Source organism: Dromaius novaehollandiae, chromosome 4 (assembly GCF_036370855.1).
Source record: "Dromaius novaehollandiae isolate bDroNov1 chromosome 4, bDroNov1.hap1, whole genome shotgun sequence".
Classification (NCBI taxonomy): Eukaryota; Metazoa; Chordata; class Aves; order Casuariiformes; family Dromaiidae; genus Dromaius; species Dromaius novaehollandiae.
Genome location: NC_088101.1, coordinates 16,677,401 through 16,691,864, shown reverse-complemented (window position 1 = coordinate 16,691,864; position 14,464 = coordinate 16,677,401). Strand labels below are relative to the sequence as shown.

Sequence of the window (14,464 nt, the reverse complement as noted above, 5' to 3'; positions counted from 1 at the left end):
GATTCATTGGCACAACCTTAATCTAAAAGGTTTCCTAATTATGTTTCTTTTCTTCTAATGGCTGATAAACAAACATCATTTTAGCTTCAGGATTTGTCAGGTGCTGGGCTCATGAGGGACCTGAGCTTTTCTCTTATGCTAACTAGATCCTCATCGTGATCAAGCGTAGCTTGTTTTGCCTTCAGCTAAAATGTAATCCTCTTTAGTTAGCCTGGGTTGGCGTCCCGGTTTCGCGTGCCCATGTATTCCTCGAGCGTGGTCATGCTGGGTTTGATGGGCTTGGGCTGCATGAGGCTGTTCACTTGGCTTTTGTAATTAAAGAAGACTGAATTTGGCTGTATTTGTTTCTAATGGAGCTCGTGTGGCCGCCTTTGTTCTTGCTTCCTCCTTGTGTACTACAAATAGGCTGTATCTCTGTAGCTAACAGTCCACTACAGTCTCATTAGTTACAGGCGTATGTTTATTTTTAGGGTCAGAAAAATGAGCAGACTTGTAGCTTACTACCTTTTAATTAGAAGATCAGTGTTTCAGCAGCCCTGAATTTATGTATTCATCCATACAAACTGCTCCATCACAGTGTCTTCCTTCTGTTTTGCTAGCACTGTGCTACATGGTTGGCCTCAGGTTGGCCTCTCATTTCTTGTGTTGCTGTCACAGAGCCGTTTGCCATGAGGCCAAAACCCAATTGACGTATGCACAAGCCACCTAGCAGCGGGACCTGCATGAATAAGACCTTTCAAAGGCAAGATAGTAAAGCTACCATTAGATGCCCAATTTGATGACCAGTAGGGAAGACTGGTATTTTTCGTTATTCAAACAGTGCCCAGATGCGCAGTCTTTGACTTCAGTTTAATTGCATGCAGTGCAGCTTCCTGCATACAGGACCTGTCAGGTAATGGTGTGGGGGGGCCTGCATCGCTGCTGTACCCATGGCGGGGAGATTATGTTCAGCCCTGCTACTGCAATTCAGGTTCACCGGGTAGTATAGCTGTGTACAGTACCTGGGCGCGTTTTCCACGTTATACAAGCTGCTGCATCGACGGTAGCCCCCCGTTCAGGAATGAGCAGACTGACGTGCGGTTTGGATCATGCCTTGACTGCTCTCTTGTGTTTATTGCTGACCTGCAGGAAGTGCTACAGCTTGAGCGGCAGATGGGCGGGCAGTTATTGGAAGAGCCCAAAGCTTTGCATTTCAAGGGAAGCACCCACAACCTCCGCTTGTCCATTCATGACATTGCCCACTCTCTCTGGAAGAGCAAATTGCTGGCCAAGTACCAGGTAAGCATCACGAACTGTTCACATCAGGTCCTAGCAGTGAGGCTTAAAGAGATGCAGTGATGCACAAGGGTGTTTAAAAACACTAGTTGCCTGGCTCCAGCGCTTTGGGCACTTCTTCCTTGGACTGTTTGCCCTGGCAGCAGCACAGAGCCTGTGGTCTCAGCATCTGTGACCTGGCGCTGCAAGGCCTTTTGCTCTCCTTTCTTTGGGGCCGCATGGGAGCCGAGCCAGTAATCTGCTGAAGGGGAGTGGGGAAAACTCTTACGATTTAAAAGCCTTCCTTGATTATTTCTTTTTCTCCTTCTGCAGGAGATTCCCTTTTACCACATCTGGAGTGGGTGTCAGAGGAACCTACATTGCACCTTCACGCTGGAAAGGTTCAGCCTAAATACCCTGGAGCTGGTGTGTAAACTCTGTGTACGGCAGGTTGAAGGAGAAGGGCAGATCTTTCAGCTCAACTGCTCAGTGTCAGAGGTAAATGACATTACTGCATTTGTCCCCTAACCGATTGCAGGAAAATGGGAGAGTTAAGGAGCTATACCCCTTCCCATCTCTACCTGTTTAGTGTTTCCCATTTTGCTTCAGGCTGCTGCAGTGGACATAAAGGCTGGATTAAGTTGTTGCTCTGTGTCTCCTCTTGCATTTTCCCTTAGTTTTTTCCCTCTACACACTCATCTGGAAGGGAGCATCCCTCCTTCACGGGAGGGAGGAGGGCAGGGATGGTCTTCCTGCTGGTGCCCCCTCTCTGTCTGCGTGGAGGAGCTCTCTGCCTACAGCTCCTCGAGAAGCACTGGATGGTTGGTCTCCTGGCAGGCCACTGCACAAAGCTGCCGTGCCTGCCCTTTCACTGGAAAGGGAGAAAGGAGAATAGGAAAATGTCATTACCATATATTCATGTGAGCCACTTCACTTTAAGCCCACACAATAAGTGCTGTGAAATAGAGAATATCAGCTGGGCCAGCTGCAATAGACTTTCCCCCTCAGACTCTGCTACTGCTACAGATCAGGACTGTTATCTTCAATGCTCTTTTCTTTGACTGCTGATATTTTCCAGTAGAAAAATGATCATAGGTTTTGAAAAATCTTTACCATTGCTACTTAGTATCTGAAGAATTTTAGCCCCTTGGGGCAGTAAAACTTAGGGCTGGCCCCAAGCGGTCGGTTTGGATGTGAAGAAGTGTTGGCTTCACTGAATATGCTGGTGGCTTTTGCGCCTGATACCTCCAAGGTGCTGCCACAATTTTGAGGTTAGTGTCAGTCCTTCATCACTACTAGGTCAAGACAAAGGAACACAATAAAATCCTTTGAAATACACAGGTCAGACAAGCAGGGTGAACAAGCTCCTGTCTTGCTAACGGGCTGCTCCTTTCTCTTTGTAGAGGATTGAGTGTGAGGGTAAGCGCGTTTGGGAACTTAACCCACCTCACACAGCAAACCCAGAACATGCCCTCGTCTTGCATTGCTTTTATTTATTTATTATTTACCTTTTGTAGTTTAATTTCAACCATGTCTCCAAATCCCTTTGAAGACGAGTCACAGGGTGAAGCAGCAGAAGAGGCATTGGTACCATGTAGTCACAGTATTTTGGCCAGGGGCATCGTTACCTCAGCTGCTGAGAAAGATCAGACCGACTTGCGGGTGGCGAACACTGCTGGCTGACTTTGGGAAGGACAGGGAGACAACAGGCAAAAGTTACTTGTGCTGCAGGGCCCCGACGGTGTGCGTCATTACCCATAACATCTGCTCGGTTATTGGGCGTAAAGTTATATATTCAGCTGGGGAAAACACAACATTAAAGACAGATGGTAAAACAAGTATCATAAACAATTATTGTAATAAGTGCTGCATTGAGGTAATCTCTAATTTAACCTAAAGAAGAGAAAGAACTGAGAGTAACTTTAATGAAATGCAAGTACACACTATAATTATCTTCAGCTGCTTGTATGTAATAGGACCTGATAATAGATTCAAAGGGAATGGGATAATATTCCTGTCTTGTGCTGTGATCCCATCCAGCAGGAATGAATACAGTGAGGGAATAATACTGCCATTAGCGAGGCTGTGGATCGCGAGAATTGCTCATCACGCCTGGTACCAAGTGGCAGCCCCTAGCGACTGTGCGAGGGGCAGGAGGACCTTCAGCTGCTAAGGGCTGGCAGACAGCACTGCGTCAACTTTTTTATTAAAAGAAGAAAAAAAAAACCCTCAGCTTGTTTGATGGCAAAAGTTGCCTGGAAACTTGAAAAAAACAATGTATACGCCTCTAGGTAAGACAGGCGTCTGACTTTATGCAGTGACTTCCACAGCATGACCTGGTCTCAGCTGGAACTTCTAAAATACAAACCTATTAAGTGCCAAAATGTGTAAATAAGTGAACAGAGAGAAAAGGAGAGTGACAGAGGACCTCCACCCTTGGCTTTTGAAGAATCACCCAAAAAGAGACCCCTAGCACGACCCCAGAAATGTGTGTTCACTTCAAATACTCCTACCTTGTGCAAGGTGGAGGGCCATCGCCACCCCGCACAGAGCCGCAGACCCACCAGCCTGCGTCTGGAGGCAGTAGCTGTGGCAAAGAAGTCATTTTGCCAGCTACCGGGCAGCCCACGCTGCCAGACAGTTGGGAAAGCAGCAGATCATTGCCCCGAGCCCTGCGGGCGGCACGTCTGGTCGGTGACCCAGGTACCTGCGGTGGGTAAGAGCCGTAGCAGGCTCGGTGGCCCGGCATCGCCGGCCCCGGGGGCTGAGCGCTGCGCTCGGTGCCGACGGAGGGGTGCCATAGCCAGTACATCTTCAGGCATGTTACCTGAGGACATGGCAGTATGGCATAAAGCTTCTCTGGTTAAAAATTTCACTGGCTAGTGAAAATTTAAATTATTTAAAAAAAGGCATAGAGCGGAATAGAATTAAGTGAAGTGGAGAAAGGAATGGAGGCAAAATGCTGTTCATTGCCCACAGGTAGTGACTCTCCCCTCCTTTCTCTATATACTTTTTGCAGGGGGAAACAACTTAGGCCCTGAACGATTGTTGTGAATAGCTCCAGCTAACTTCCTGGGGGATTTGTGATGGCAGCTTAAACCAAGCATTGTCTCGTTTTGAGACAGTTTGGGGGTTTAGGGGGCCTTCCCCGCAGCCAGTTTTACACAAAGCAACAAGACAGCTTACAGAAGAACAAACAAATTGACATTTAACAAGGAGCCTTTTGCACTAGCTTTTCTGGTTGCTCAGGGCTGTGATCTGGCGGAGGCGAAGCTGCTCCCCCACCATTTCTGCCAGTGTGACCTCAGGCCGGTCACACTGTAAACGAGGATAATTGGAGATGCAAATGAGAGTTGTAAAAGGAGAACAAGTCATACTTGCCTTTTTTTTTTTCCCCCCAGCATGCTTTGATAGCTTAAGATGAGAAGGGCTGCATATGAGAGAAATGTCCCTGCTGCACAATCTAGCGGGCAGTGCGGATTGCGTTCAGCTTGGTTTTTAGCAACCCTGCAGTGTCTCATCGAGAAACTGCAGTTTCCTTGCTCCAGCATCAATGTGTTTGGTGCCAAAAGGCAGCTCCCCATGTACCTTGGGTCCTGCAGTTTGGGGACCTGGCCCTGCTGGCCGGGAGCAGCCCTGCTGCTTTTGCCTTCAGCTCCTGCTCACGCCGCGGCCAGGGACGCACGCTCCACTTCAAGGCCGTTCCCGAACACTTGGAGAAGAGCTGCGATACATTTAAGATGATCCCTAAAACAAGCTCATTAGTGGTGTGACTAGCTGAATAGATGAGTACTGCAAAAATCCTGACTTGAAACGCATCTGCAGGGACATCTTAAAAATCAGTACTCCCTCCTCCTTCTCCTCTTGCCCTACCCCACTCCTGGTCTTTGGGGTCGGCAAGCCACTGAGCCAGAAATACGGGAAGAGAAAGAGCTGTTGCACTCACGGGACTGCCCAGTCTCCCAAAAATCACCCAACAGCGTGCAAAAGTTCCCGATTTGTGTGGGTGTGTGGGGGACAATTCCCAAGCAAACTCAACCACCCAAATTTTCAGGCGCTGCCCACTGCCATTAACACCGGTCCCTGCTTCCACACCTCTGCTGCCTCTCCGAGCCAAGCCGAGCGCTGCTCTGGGGGAGGAGGGCGGTCAGCCGTGCTCCAAGTGCTCGCTCTATCTTCAGTGCAGATTTAGAGCCGCATAAAAATGAAGGATCCGTGTGTGCAGCATTAACCATTTCTCCATGGTTTGTCCTGCATCAAAGGTCTTGGAGGGCGCCGAGGCTGCACCATGAGGCGCAGGCAATGGGAGCAGCAGCCAGTGAAGCTTTTGGGGAAAGCATTTCCACCTGTGGTCCAGCTTTCTGAGTGTACAGAGGACCTGGGGACACACGCACACCTGTGCACACACATGCACGCAACCCCTTACAGCCTTGTGTCACCTTATACAGAAGGGTCACTGCACAAAATAGTTAAATGCTCAGCTTTCCTTATGTGCGGATCCTACCTTCAACCTTTGAGAGCCTTTTTTCACACAGGTAGAGAGAGCCCAATTCAGCCCTGGTAGTAGTAGTAATTTGCTCTAAAACATATCAAGTGCCTGATCTTTCTTTATTTCTAGTAATTAATTTAATTAAGCCGGGCTCTGTGCTTTCCAGCTATAGTAATCTTCACCCTCAATAAAAACAAAAGAAATATCTGCTGTCCAGCCAAGGTCGGCTATAAATATTTCTCTTTTTTCAACTAACTAACATAAATGCCTACACAACTTAATCAGCAGCGGTCTGCTGCCCCTTTAGTGCAAATAAAAGTGGTGGGCCTAGGATACGCTCCTGTGACAGTTCTTGCATTCAGTAATAACACCACAGTGTTTTTTTCCTTCCTTTCCAACCCCAGGAACCTACTGGCATCGACTATCCTCTCATGGATTCAGCAGGCACCGTCACCACGATCGTAGGGCCCAGCGCTTTCAGCATCCCCCTGCCAATCCGGCAGAAGCTCTGCAGCAGCCTCGACGCTCCCCAGACCAGGGGCCATGACTGGAGGATGCTGGCCCACAAGCTGAAACTGGACAGGTGAGCAGGGCCGCCCTCGCATGCTCGAGCGGCGCAGCCCCCTCCGAGGTATCTGCAGCCGGGTCCGTGTAGGATGCCGCTGAAATAAGTGATAGCGGACATCCCTACAGCCTAGTCAAGCTGACCACGGAGGATGAGCACCCTGATGGTGCCGGTGGTGGGCATGGTTGGGATCGGCTGGATTTGGATAAATTTGCTTCACAGTCATGCAAAAAACAAGTTTCCCGTTGGCTTGTTGCAGGTATTTAAATTATTTTGCTACAAAATCGAGTCCCACTGGGGTGATCCTGGATCTCTGGGAAGCCCAGAATTTCCCTGATGGCAACCTGAGCATGCTGGCAGCAGTGCTTGAAGAAATGGGAAGACACGAAACCGTTGTTTCTTTGGCAGCAGAAGGAAATTACTGATGTAGCCTTGGCGTGATCAGGAAGGACAGACACAGGGAGTGGTAATGCCCTGTTGCTACACACGAGAATTGAAGAGAAAACCCAGACCAATGAGTTACACAAGAGACATTTCAGAGAAGAAAGCAAGCAAACAAAAAAACCACAGCCCTGACCTTCACACTTGTTCTCCTTGTACATTATCACAGGATCTAAAAGAAATCATGCAAAGTTGTACCTTGAAAATATAAATCAACCTGATGTTCCTCTCGGCTTGGCTGTACACTGCTTGGTACAGGATTTTACAGTTTCCTAGGAAACGCTTTTTATTGCTATCCAGATATATGGATAAACTTTCTTAACAATCCCAGTTTCTATGGATGTTGTTTACATCATATTCTGGACAGGGGTAAGGAGACTGTCCATGGCTCTTTATATTTTTTGTTTAAAGCCATTCTAGACAAAGCTATGGACAGTTGGTTGTGGCTATTTCAGATTATTGGTTTCTGGTGAGTTCAGACTTTGGCTACAATTCTGCACATCGAGTGTCTCGCAATGATCCTCCTGTCATTATTCTGTTTCCTAGACCTACTTGTAAAAAAAAAAACCCCAGAGTTGCAGAGGTGTGCATCTGGAAAGCAGGTACTCTGGGTGCTAAGCAGGAACAAACATAATGTTCCCGTCCTTCCCTGAGGGAGTCCCATTGAGCCTGTGTGGAAAATAGCTGTAGGACAGTGGGAAACATAGGATGGGAGTTAGTTTTCCGTTCATAGCATAACGCCCTTTCCACCCCTTTGTGATATGGGGGGAGGGGAGGGGCTGGATATGCAATTCAGAGTGGTTGGGGAAAAAAGAAATCCAGAAAAAAATAAGAGATTTTCCTATGATAATTATTTACTGATTAGTATCTAGTGCAAGGATTATAATGAATATTATTATTATTACCATTCTTACTTTATTTCTAATTTTGTCAGCAGCGGGATGAATCATTCCCATTTTGATAGAACCTGTTGTCCCCATCCTGAAGGTCTTTTAGGACATTTCCCACTGTGTTGTCTGTCCTTCCCTTCTCCAGCCATTGTACGCATCCTCCAGAGTCCTCTGCTAGCCCACAAGGGTTGCTCACATCATAGCAGTAGAGTTGCTGTGCTTTATGCCAGCTACAAAGCCAGTTCAAACTGGTGAAGCTCCACAGAAATCACTGATGCACACCAGCAAAGGATCTAACCCAGCATGTCTCCCTGCGGCAAGCCGTGGTGTGTTGCGACACCCCCGGTTTGCCATTGCTCTCAGAAGCAATCCTACCCCAAGGTGACCGTGAAGGCTGGGGCGACCCCATCCCGTGCTGTGATCCTGCCTCCCAGTCCAGATGCACGTAGCCTGTCGTTTGGGAAGCAGATGTGCAAGCATGTGGGGGCACTGACATTGAGCACCTGATCCATGCATCCAAGGTGAGCCTCCAGAGACCTTGCTTTATTTTTGAGAGATTTGAGAGCCAGCAGCTCCCATTAGCTTCAGATGGAGCTGGAGGCACTCACTCCTGCTAAAAACCACCTCTTTGCTTAGTGGCTGTGATAGTCTAGGCTACTGGGCGTGAGGAGTGCTCCTTTCTGTCATTTCTGGGCATGAGTCGCTCGCCGGATCTCTGTGGCTTTGCCGGAGCTGCGGCCAGGGAAGTCTCTGCTGCGTGCCCAGTGCCGCGCGGTGGAGGCCGAGCTCTGTGCATTGCAGCGCTTTGCTTTCGCTATACCCCCAGCTCCTGGTTTGTCGCGGTAGCTCTTGCACAGGGCGTTGCAGCTCCCCGTGAGTTGGACATATTTGTTTCCGTGCCACATCCCTCTTGGCCTCTGCAAACGCATGAAGTGGGACCTTGGCAAATGGAGCTAACTTGTTTTTTCAGTTGTCACTGCAAACATATTTCATATTCTGCTCAGTGAAAAGACTGACCCTTTAGTAGAACACAGAGCCTAGTATTTCAGTAGTTTTAATTCCAGTTTTGCTCGTCCTTTACTTCTGCTGCAGAGAGCACTGCCTTCCCCAGCCCATTCGTGCCAGGTTTGGAGGCATCCCCTGGTTTTTGCTGTTGTACCCACATGCGGGCATTGCCCGCACGTGTATTCACCCGTCACATTCTTCTCAAGACAGGAGTTGTTTGGGGTTTTTTTTGTTGTTGTTGTTGTTTTTTGTGGTTTGTTTTTTTCCTAAGGCTTTCAAGTCTGCACCTTTAAATGTAACTTTGAAAATGTCATTGGTCAAAATGAAAGGAAAATTTCATCCTACCTTTTTCCCATTTGACATTTCCATAGGCTTGGGACTTTTTTTTCTAATTCTGAGCTCCCTGACACCGGTGGTGTTTTCATTAAAGGCTGGGCAGTGCTCGCAAGCACCCCCTTTCTCATAAGCAGTAACCTGGCAATCTACAAAGGATCAGACCAGGCTTCCCATCAAATCCAGGGAGCAGCATGCACAGATCTTGGTTTTCAACATCTGTCTGTATTTTGGCTCCATAATCACCATCTCTGGAGAATGCGAAGTCCTTCTAAGGACTCAGTCATCCAGCCAGGGTGTCCTTTTCATGAACCACCTTCTTACTTCTTTTAACCTTAAGCAGCTGATCCAGAGCTCTGCCGCATGAATGGGAATCTTGCTTCCATCTTCAGGAGGCTTTGACTCGGCTGCCAGCTCATCCCTTTCCCTACAGTTTTACCCTGCTCGTCCTCAGAGCTCTAAAACATCTCTTGAAGGACGGCTCTCCACTTTTCTCCCTTGTGTAAACTTGTGGTATAACCAGTTATACCTAGCTTGTTCTTCACCGGCTTTTGGCACCTTCCCCTCGTGGGCCCCGTCTTTGGTCTCTGACATCCAGACTGGCTTGGGCTCTCGGCTGGGGGCTCTCGCTGGGTGGGCACCGTGCGTCACCTCGAGCCTGTGCTCCCTTTGCCAGCTCCCTGTGCTCCCCCCTCCCACCCCGAGGCCCCCTTCAAGAAAAATAGATGAATAACTTTCTTAAGACTTTCTGGGACAGAAAAAGAACATTTTCCTTTTGCAGCTTCACTGTAAAAGGGATATATTATGAGGCAAGGGCTTGCGCTAACTTAGAGGAGCGTCCGCAGCGGTGGATGGCAATAAGCGCTGTTGCCTCTCTCGGCACAGGCACAGAATGCGGGGGGAGAAAGGGCAGCAAGATTTGCTCAAAATACCATTTTTGGTGGAGAAAGCTAGCAGCAGCCCTGCTCTCCCGATTGCTTGTACACACTGCCATCTCGTGGGGCAGAGCTCGAACTTAAACACCGAGACCTGTGACTTCATTTAAGCCTGAGAAAAGTTGTCTTAGAAAAGACTTTTCCATGAGGCGGCTCTTTAAAATGGCAAATAATATTGGCAGACAGAACCGGCTCTTAAGAATCGTTGTAACATTTTATGTCAGGTAAGCAAATTTGTTTTAAAGAAATGACTGCAGGCTTCTTATCCTCCAGTTATTATTATTTTTTAAAATGCTTAACCTTTTAGTTGTCCACCTTTGGTTATGTGCTCTAGCAGCTTTGCTGCCCATCACACCACCTTTTCATTACATGTTGATTGCTAGTGATATAAATAATATATATATTATATAAATATATATAAAATATCTACTGACTTCAAGGAAAATCTTTAATTTCTGATTTAGGATCACTGTTGGAGGCAGTCCTTTTCACCTGGTTTTGTTAAGTTCTTTTGTGTTGTGTTCTTGTAAAGGTGGCTGTCACTGTATAGGGTAAGTCTATTTTTTTGTTAAGTTTTCTGATCACAGCTGATCCACTGTATCATGCTGAACAGTGCAAGACCTAAGTGCTGTTTTAATGACTCTTGAAAGTTTTGAGGCAGTTAGGGTCTCTTGAGTCAAGATTTGCTTCCACGGGAGACCGAGGCTTTTTCCATAGCCCTGGCAGAAATGCAGACACTCATGAGACATGTTGGAGTCTGGGATGCGCACAGAGCAAAACATGTCTGTTACTTGGGTTTCTTGCTATTTCTGTTGCTTACATATAGAATAAATGTATTTACATGCTGTAAGCCCGTCATTGTGGACAGTGTCCTGATGTCTTGTATTGCTACCTAAAATAGTTTCTTTTCAGTTCTCCTTTTCTTTTTCTTTTCATTTCTTGGGGTTGGGGGGGGGGGAGGCATGGGGCAGGGAGGGATGGGGACCGTTAGACCGTTGTATCTTCTAGCCAAGTAGTTCCCACAGCACCGAAGTTTATTTTAAACAAGGTGATACCAGTGAGGTTTTTCTTTTTTTTTGATCTCGTGTTCGGGGCACTTTGTAATGTATCTTAGTGCGTGTTAAAAAGTCTTTTCGGGCATTACTCGGACCCTCGTCTGGCCCCGGAGTGACTAGTTGCGTGCAGGCTAGCTTAGCTGCTATCAGCCAGGGAGAAGAGGCAAGGGGGCGGCTTATGAACTAACACCGAACCTTTGGCCCGTCTCCCGCAAGGACTCCGAGGAGGCATTGGCTTCAGGGGCATCACTGCCATCCCTTCCTAGCTTGTGTGTGAAACCTGGAGTTTAGAAAATGCTCTGCATTGCAGATTTTTACATGCTGAAGCATGTAACGCTGACATCCTTTGAACGGGATTCTTACAGAAATGCAAAGTGTGTGTGTGTGTGTGTGTGTGTGTGTGTGTGTGTACATATATATATATGTATTTACACACACACACACACATATATACACACACACAGAGTTAAAACTAGAGGACACCTACTGCTGGAGGCTTTTAGCTCTGATGTTAGTTGTGGGTGTCCTCCATCACTCTCATGACCAGCTTCTGCTTGGGAAGATGAAGGTCAAAATTCAGCGCTGTATCATCCCTGCAAGGTCGGCTAGGCAGTACTGCGAGACCCAACAGTGTAAAAATTGGCGAGGAAGTAGGGTTGGACTCGAACCAAAGCCGCAGAACTGAGCCCTCAAGTTTGGTAGGTCGAGCTCCTCTCTTGAAAGACGATCGCTTAGTTTATTTGCTTACTTGTCCTTTAAGCTTGGCACCTGTTCCCTGAAATCTGAAAATCCCTTTATCTGAAAGTCCTTTGATAAGCTCTGCCTGTATAAAAAAAAGCAATGATAATTCAGAGTTCCCACTAACCTCTGTCACTGAATGGGTACTTCGCATTTTCTGTGACGCTGGTTAAATGTATTTAATGGTGGTCCAGTCTCCGCAACTGTTTACGAAGACATTAATTGCTGCGTGCACTGTATGCTGGGCCTGACCTTCTCTCCAAGAGCATCCCGTCATCTTGGCATCGAGGTGGCTTCTTGGCTGTCTTTTAAGAAGCAGGCTGTCACATTCGCATTCAGGCAGAAGCGGGGTGGGTCCCTGCCTCTCGCCAGCTGTGGGCTTGCAGCTGGGTGCGACAGCAGCCCGTGGATGAGCAAAGCTCGCGCTGCGGCAGGAGCTGCTCTGGCTGGTTCCAGCTGGCTGATGCTACAGCTTGCCAGCAAATTTGGGAGATCAGAAAGTGAGAATAAAAAGGAAAATCAGTCTGGAAAGTAAACAAAATTAGAGAGAGTGGGAAGCAGAACACTGCTCTCCCACAGTTCTTGTAAATCACCTTGCAAAAACACCCCTTCCCAACTGTGAGTAATTAACCTACTTTTTTGAAGTAGAGTATATTAAGAGAGAGAAGTTATGGCATTACGTGGCATTACCATTTTGGCACATCTGTGTGGCTGACTTTTTTTGCTAATCTATGTTCTGTCTGTTAATATTGAAGAGTTAAAAACAAAACAAAAAAACCCATGCGAAGGTCATACACTTGATACCTTTCCAAAGCATAGAAGGAGGCCCCACAACGAAGGAAAGGTCCGCGTGCCCCAGGCTGAGAAGGTTTCTCTGCGGCGCTGTGTCCAGTGGCTGTGTCGCAGCCGCGCTACGGCAGCGCTGCGCGGGTTCCTGGGAGCTGTTTTCTTTGCGATTCGGACATGGAGAACTATTTTGTTTGGGTTTTTTGATTTCCCTATTGCTGTATCTTCTATGCAATTCCTTTTCTAAAGACTTACTGCTGGAGAAGTGCTAGCCATTGCATTATTTGTATCGCTGTACGGTGGAGGTGTGGTTTACTAGTTCTGAGTGTGCCTCTTACCCCCTCCCTTTTTCTCCTTCCCTCTGTTTGTAAATGCCTGCATTTATTCTGTCAGCCTGACATGTACAAAGTGTAAGAAAGAATTTTTAAACAGGTAATAAATTATATTTATAAGCAACTGGAAAAAAAAAAAAAAAAAAAAAAAAAAAAAAAAAGCAACACTACCTTGTGGTCAATTGTTCAGTTCCTGGAAGCTTGGAAGGAATGAGGAGCCTTGTATTTATTTAAAAAAAAAATTACGTGGGCAAAAGAATTGTTCCTGCACATAAAACCTTGCATAGTCTCACTCGTAAGATGCTGTTCAGGGCACCGACTGCCCAAGCATCCAAGTGCCCGTTCCCAGCAATGTACAGTCGAATTAATCTTTGCGCTTTTCCAGTGGGCGTGAGGGGCACTTCCACAGTGCAAGCGCGTGGCTTCTCCCAGCCGAGACGCGGGGCTTGGGGTGGGGGACTGGTCCTCTCCTAGACCTCGTCGGCCGCTCAGCCACGGCCTGAGGAGGTCGGGCGGCTGCAAGGGTCCCGCCTGCGTGCTGCCGGAGGCAACGCTGCCTGCCCGCTCCCGGTGCGCGCAGGCGCTACCCGCCAGCCTTTCGGGCCTCTCCAAGCACTGCGTGCTCCCTCTGTGCCGTAAGGAGGGAAAGCTGGGAGAATGCTCAGTCCGCGCCATCTCATGCGCCAAGAGACTAGCAGCCGACAGTGCCACGCAGCGATGCGCTCGCTCCCGGGCTTTCCCTGCAATGAAGAGGAGGTTGTGCAGTCAAAGCAGCCACACGAAACAGCGCTATAACAGCCCCAAAAACTGAGAACCTGGTGGTAAGTGTATTTGCCAGGTTTGTGAGAACCTGAAGTCCAGCCCAAAAAGGGCAGACCTTTACAAATCTGTCTCCCTTTCCGCTCAGCTTAAAGCAAGATATTCCCAAGGTTTAAGGTGTCTATATTATACTTTCCTCGCATTGCTATTCTTCACGTGCTCTCAAATGGCTGGCAAAGGAGGAGGGCTGCGTGACAACTACGCAGGCTCTCCGAGCTGAATGTGGGAGACCACCGTGGGTGTTCAGCACTTCGCGGAAGTGTATCGATAACGCAAGGTAAACGCCAGGTGATGGCTCCTCCCTTTCCCCGGCTTCTATGCTAAAGAAGAGCGTGTGGGCAACCACTGTCCTTTGGGTCCTGTAATTTATCCGTAGTGAGCGTGGAATGAGTTCCCGCAGGAGGCCAGGCAGCGCAAACCACCCAGTGCCAGCTCGCTCTGGCGGGCTCTTGCAGCTGCTGGGGCTGGTGGCTGCCAGGGCCAGTAGGTTATTGAGCCAACGCTTGAATATTTGTTCTGGCTTGACCGAACAGAGTCATATCAGTGTCTCTCCAGTAAAAAGGAATAACTGAGGCACTTAAATTCCAAGTTATTGGCTACTTTATTGACTTAGTGTACAGAATTAATCAGGGACCAAGGACAAGGACTTGAATGGCCCCATGTGCCTTTCTGGCCAGGTCGAACAGGGGAACTCCAGCAGAAACTGTCAGCCTTCTCATTCACGGCCTTGACTATAGGTGACCAGATGTGGGCCAAGTTTCGTGCCCATTTGGAGGATACTCTTATAACGAAGAGGATGGTTTGATCAACCAAAATTCTGGG

General features: G+C 48.0%; 1 protein-coding gene across 3 annotated transcripts in view; it reads left to right on the top strand.

Annotated features, from left to right (window-relative positions):
* The window catches only part of UNC5C (unc-5 netrin receptor C), a 260,117-nt gene extending 247,170 nt beyond the window's left edge, over positions 1–12,947 (top strand). For all 3 annotated transcript variants that reach the window (XM_026102442.2, XM_026102441.2, XM_064510505.1), the window contains 4 exons: positions 1,129–1,278; positions 1,588–1,752; positions 6,148–6,326; positions 6,568–12,947. In XM_026102442.2, coding sequence (XP_025958227.2) covers positions 1,129–1,278; positions 1,588–1,752; positions 6,148–6,326; positions 6,568–6,733 — 660 coding nt within the window. In that variant the 3' untranslated portion in view covers positions 6,734–12,947. The remainder of the gene's footprint in view (positions 1–1,128; positions 1,279–1,587; positions 1,753–6,147; positions 6,327–6,567) is intronic.
* Positions 12,948–14,464: the final 1,517 nt, after the last annotated feature.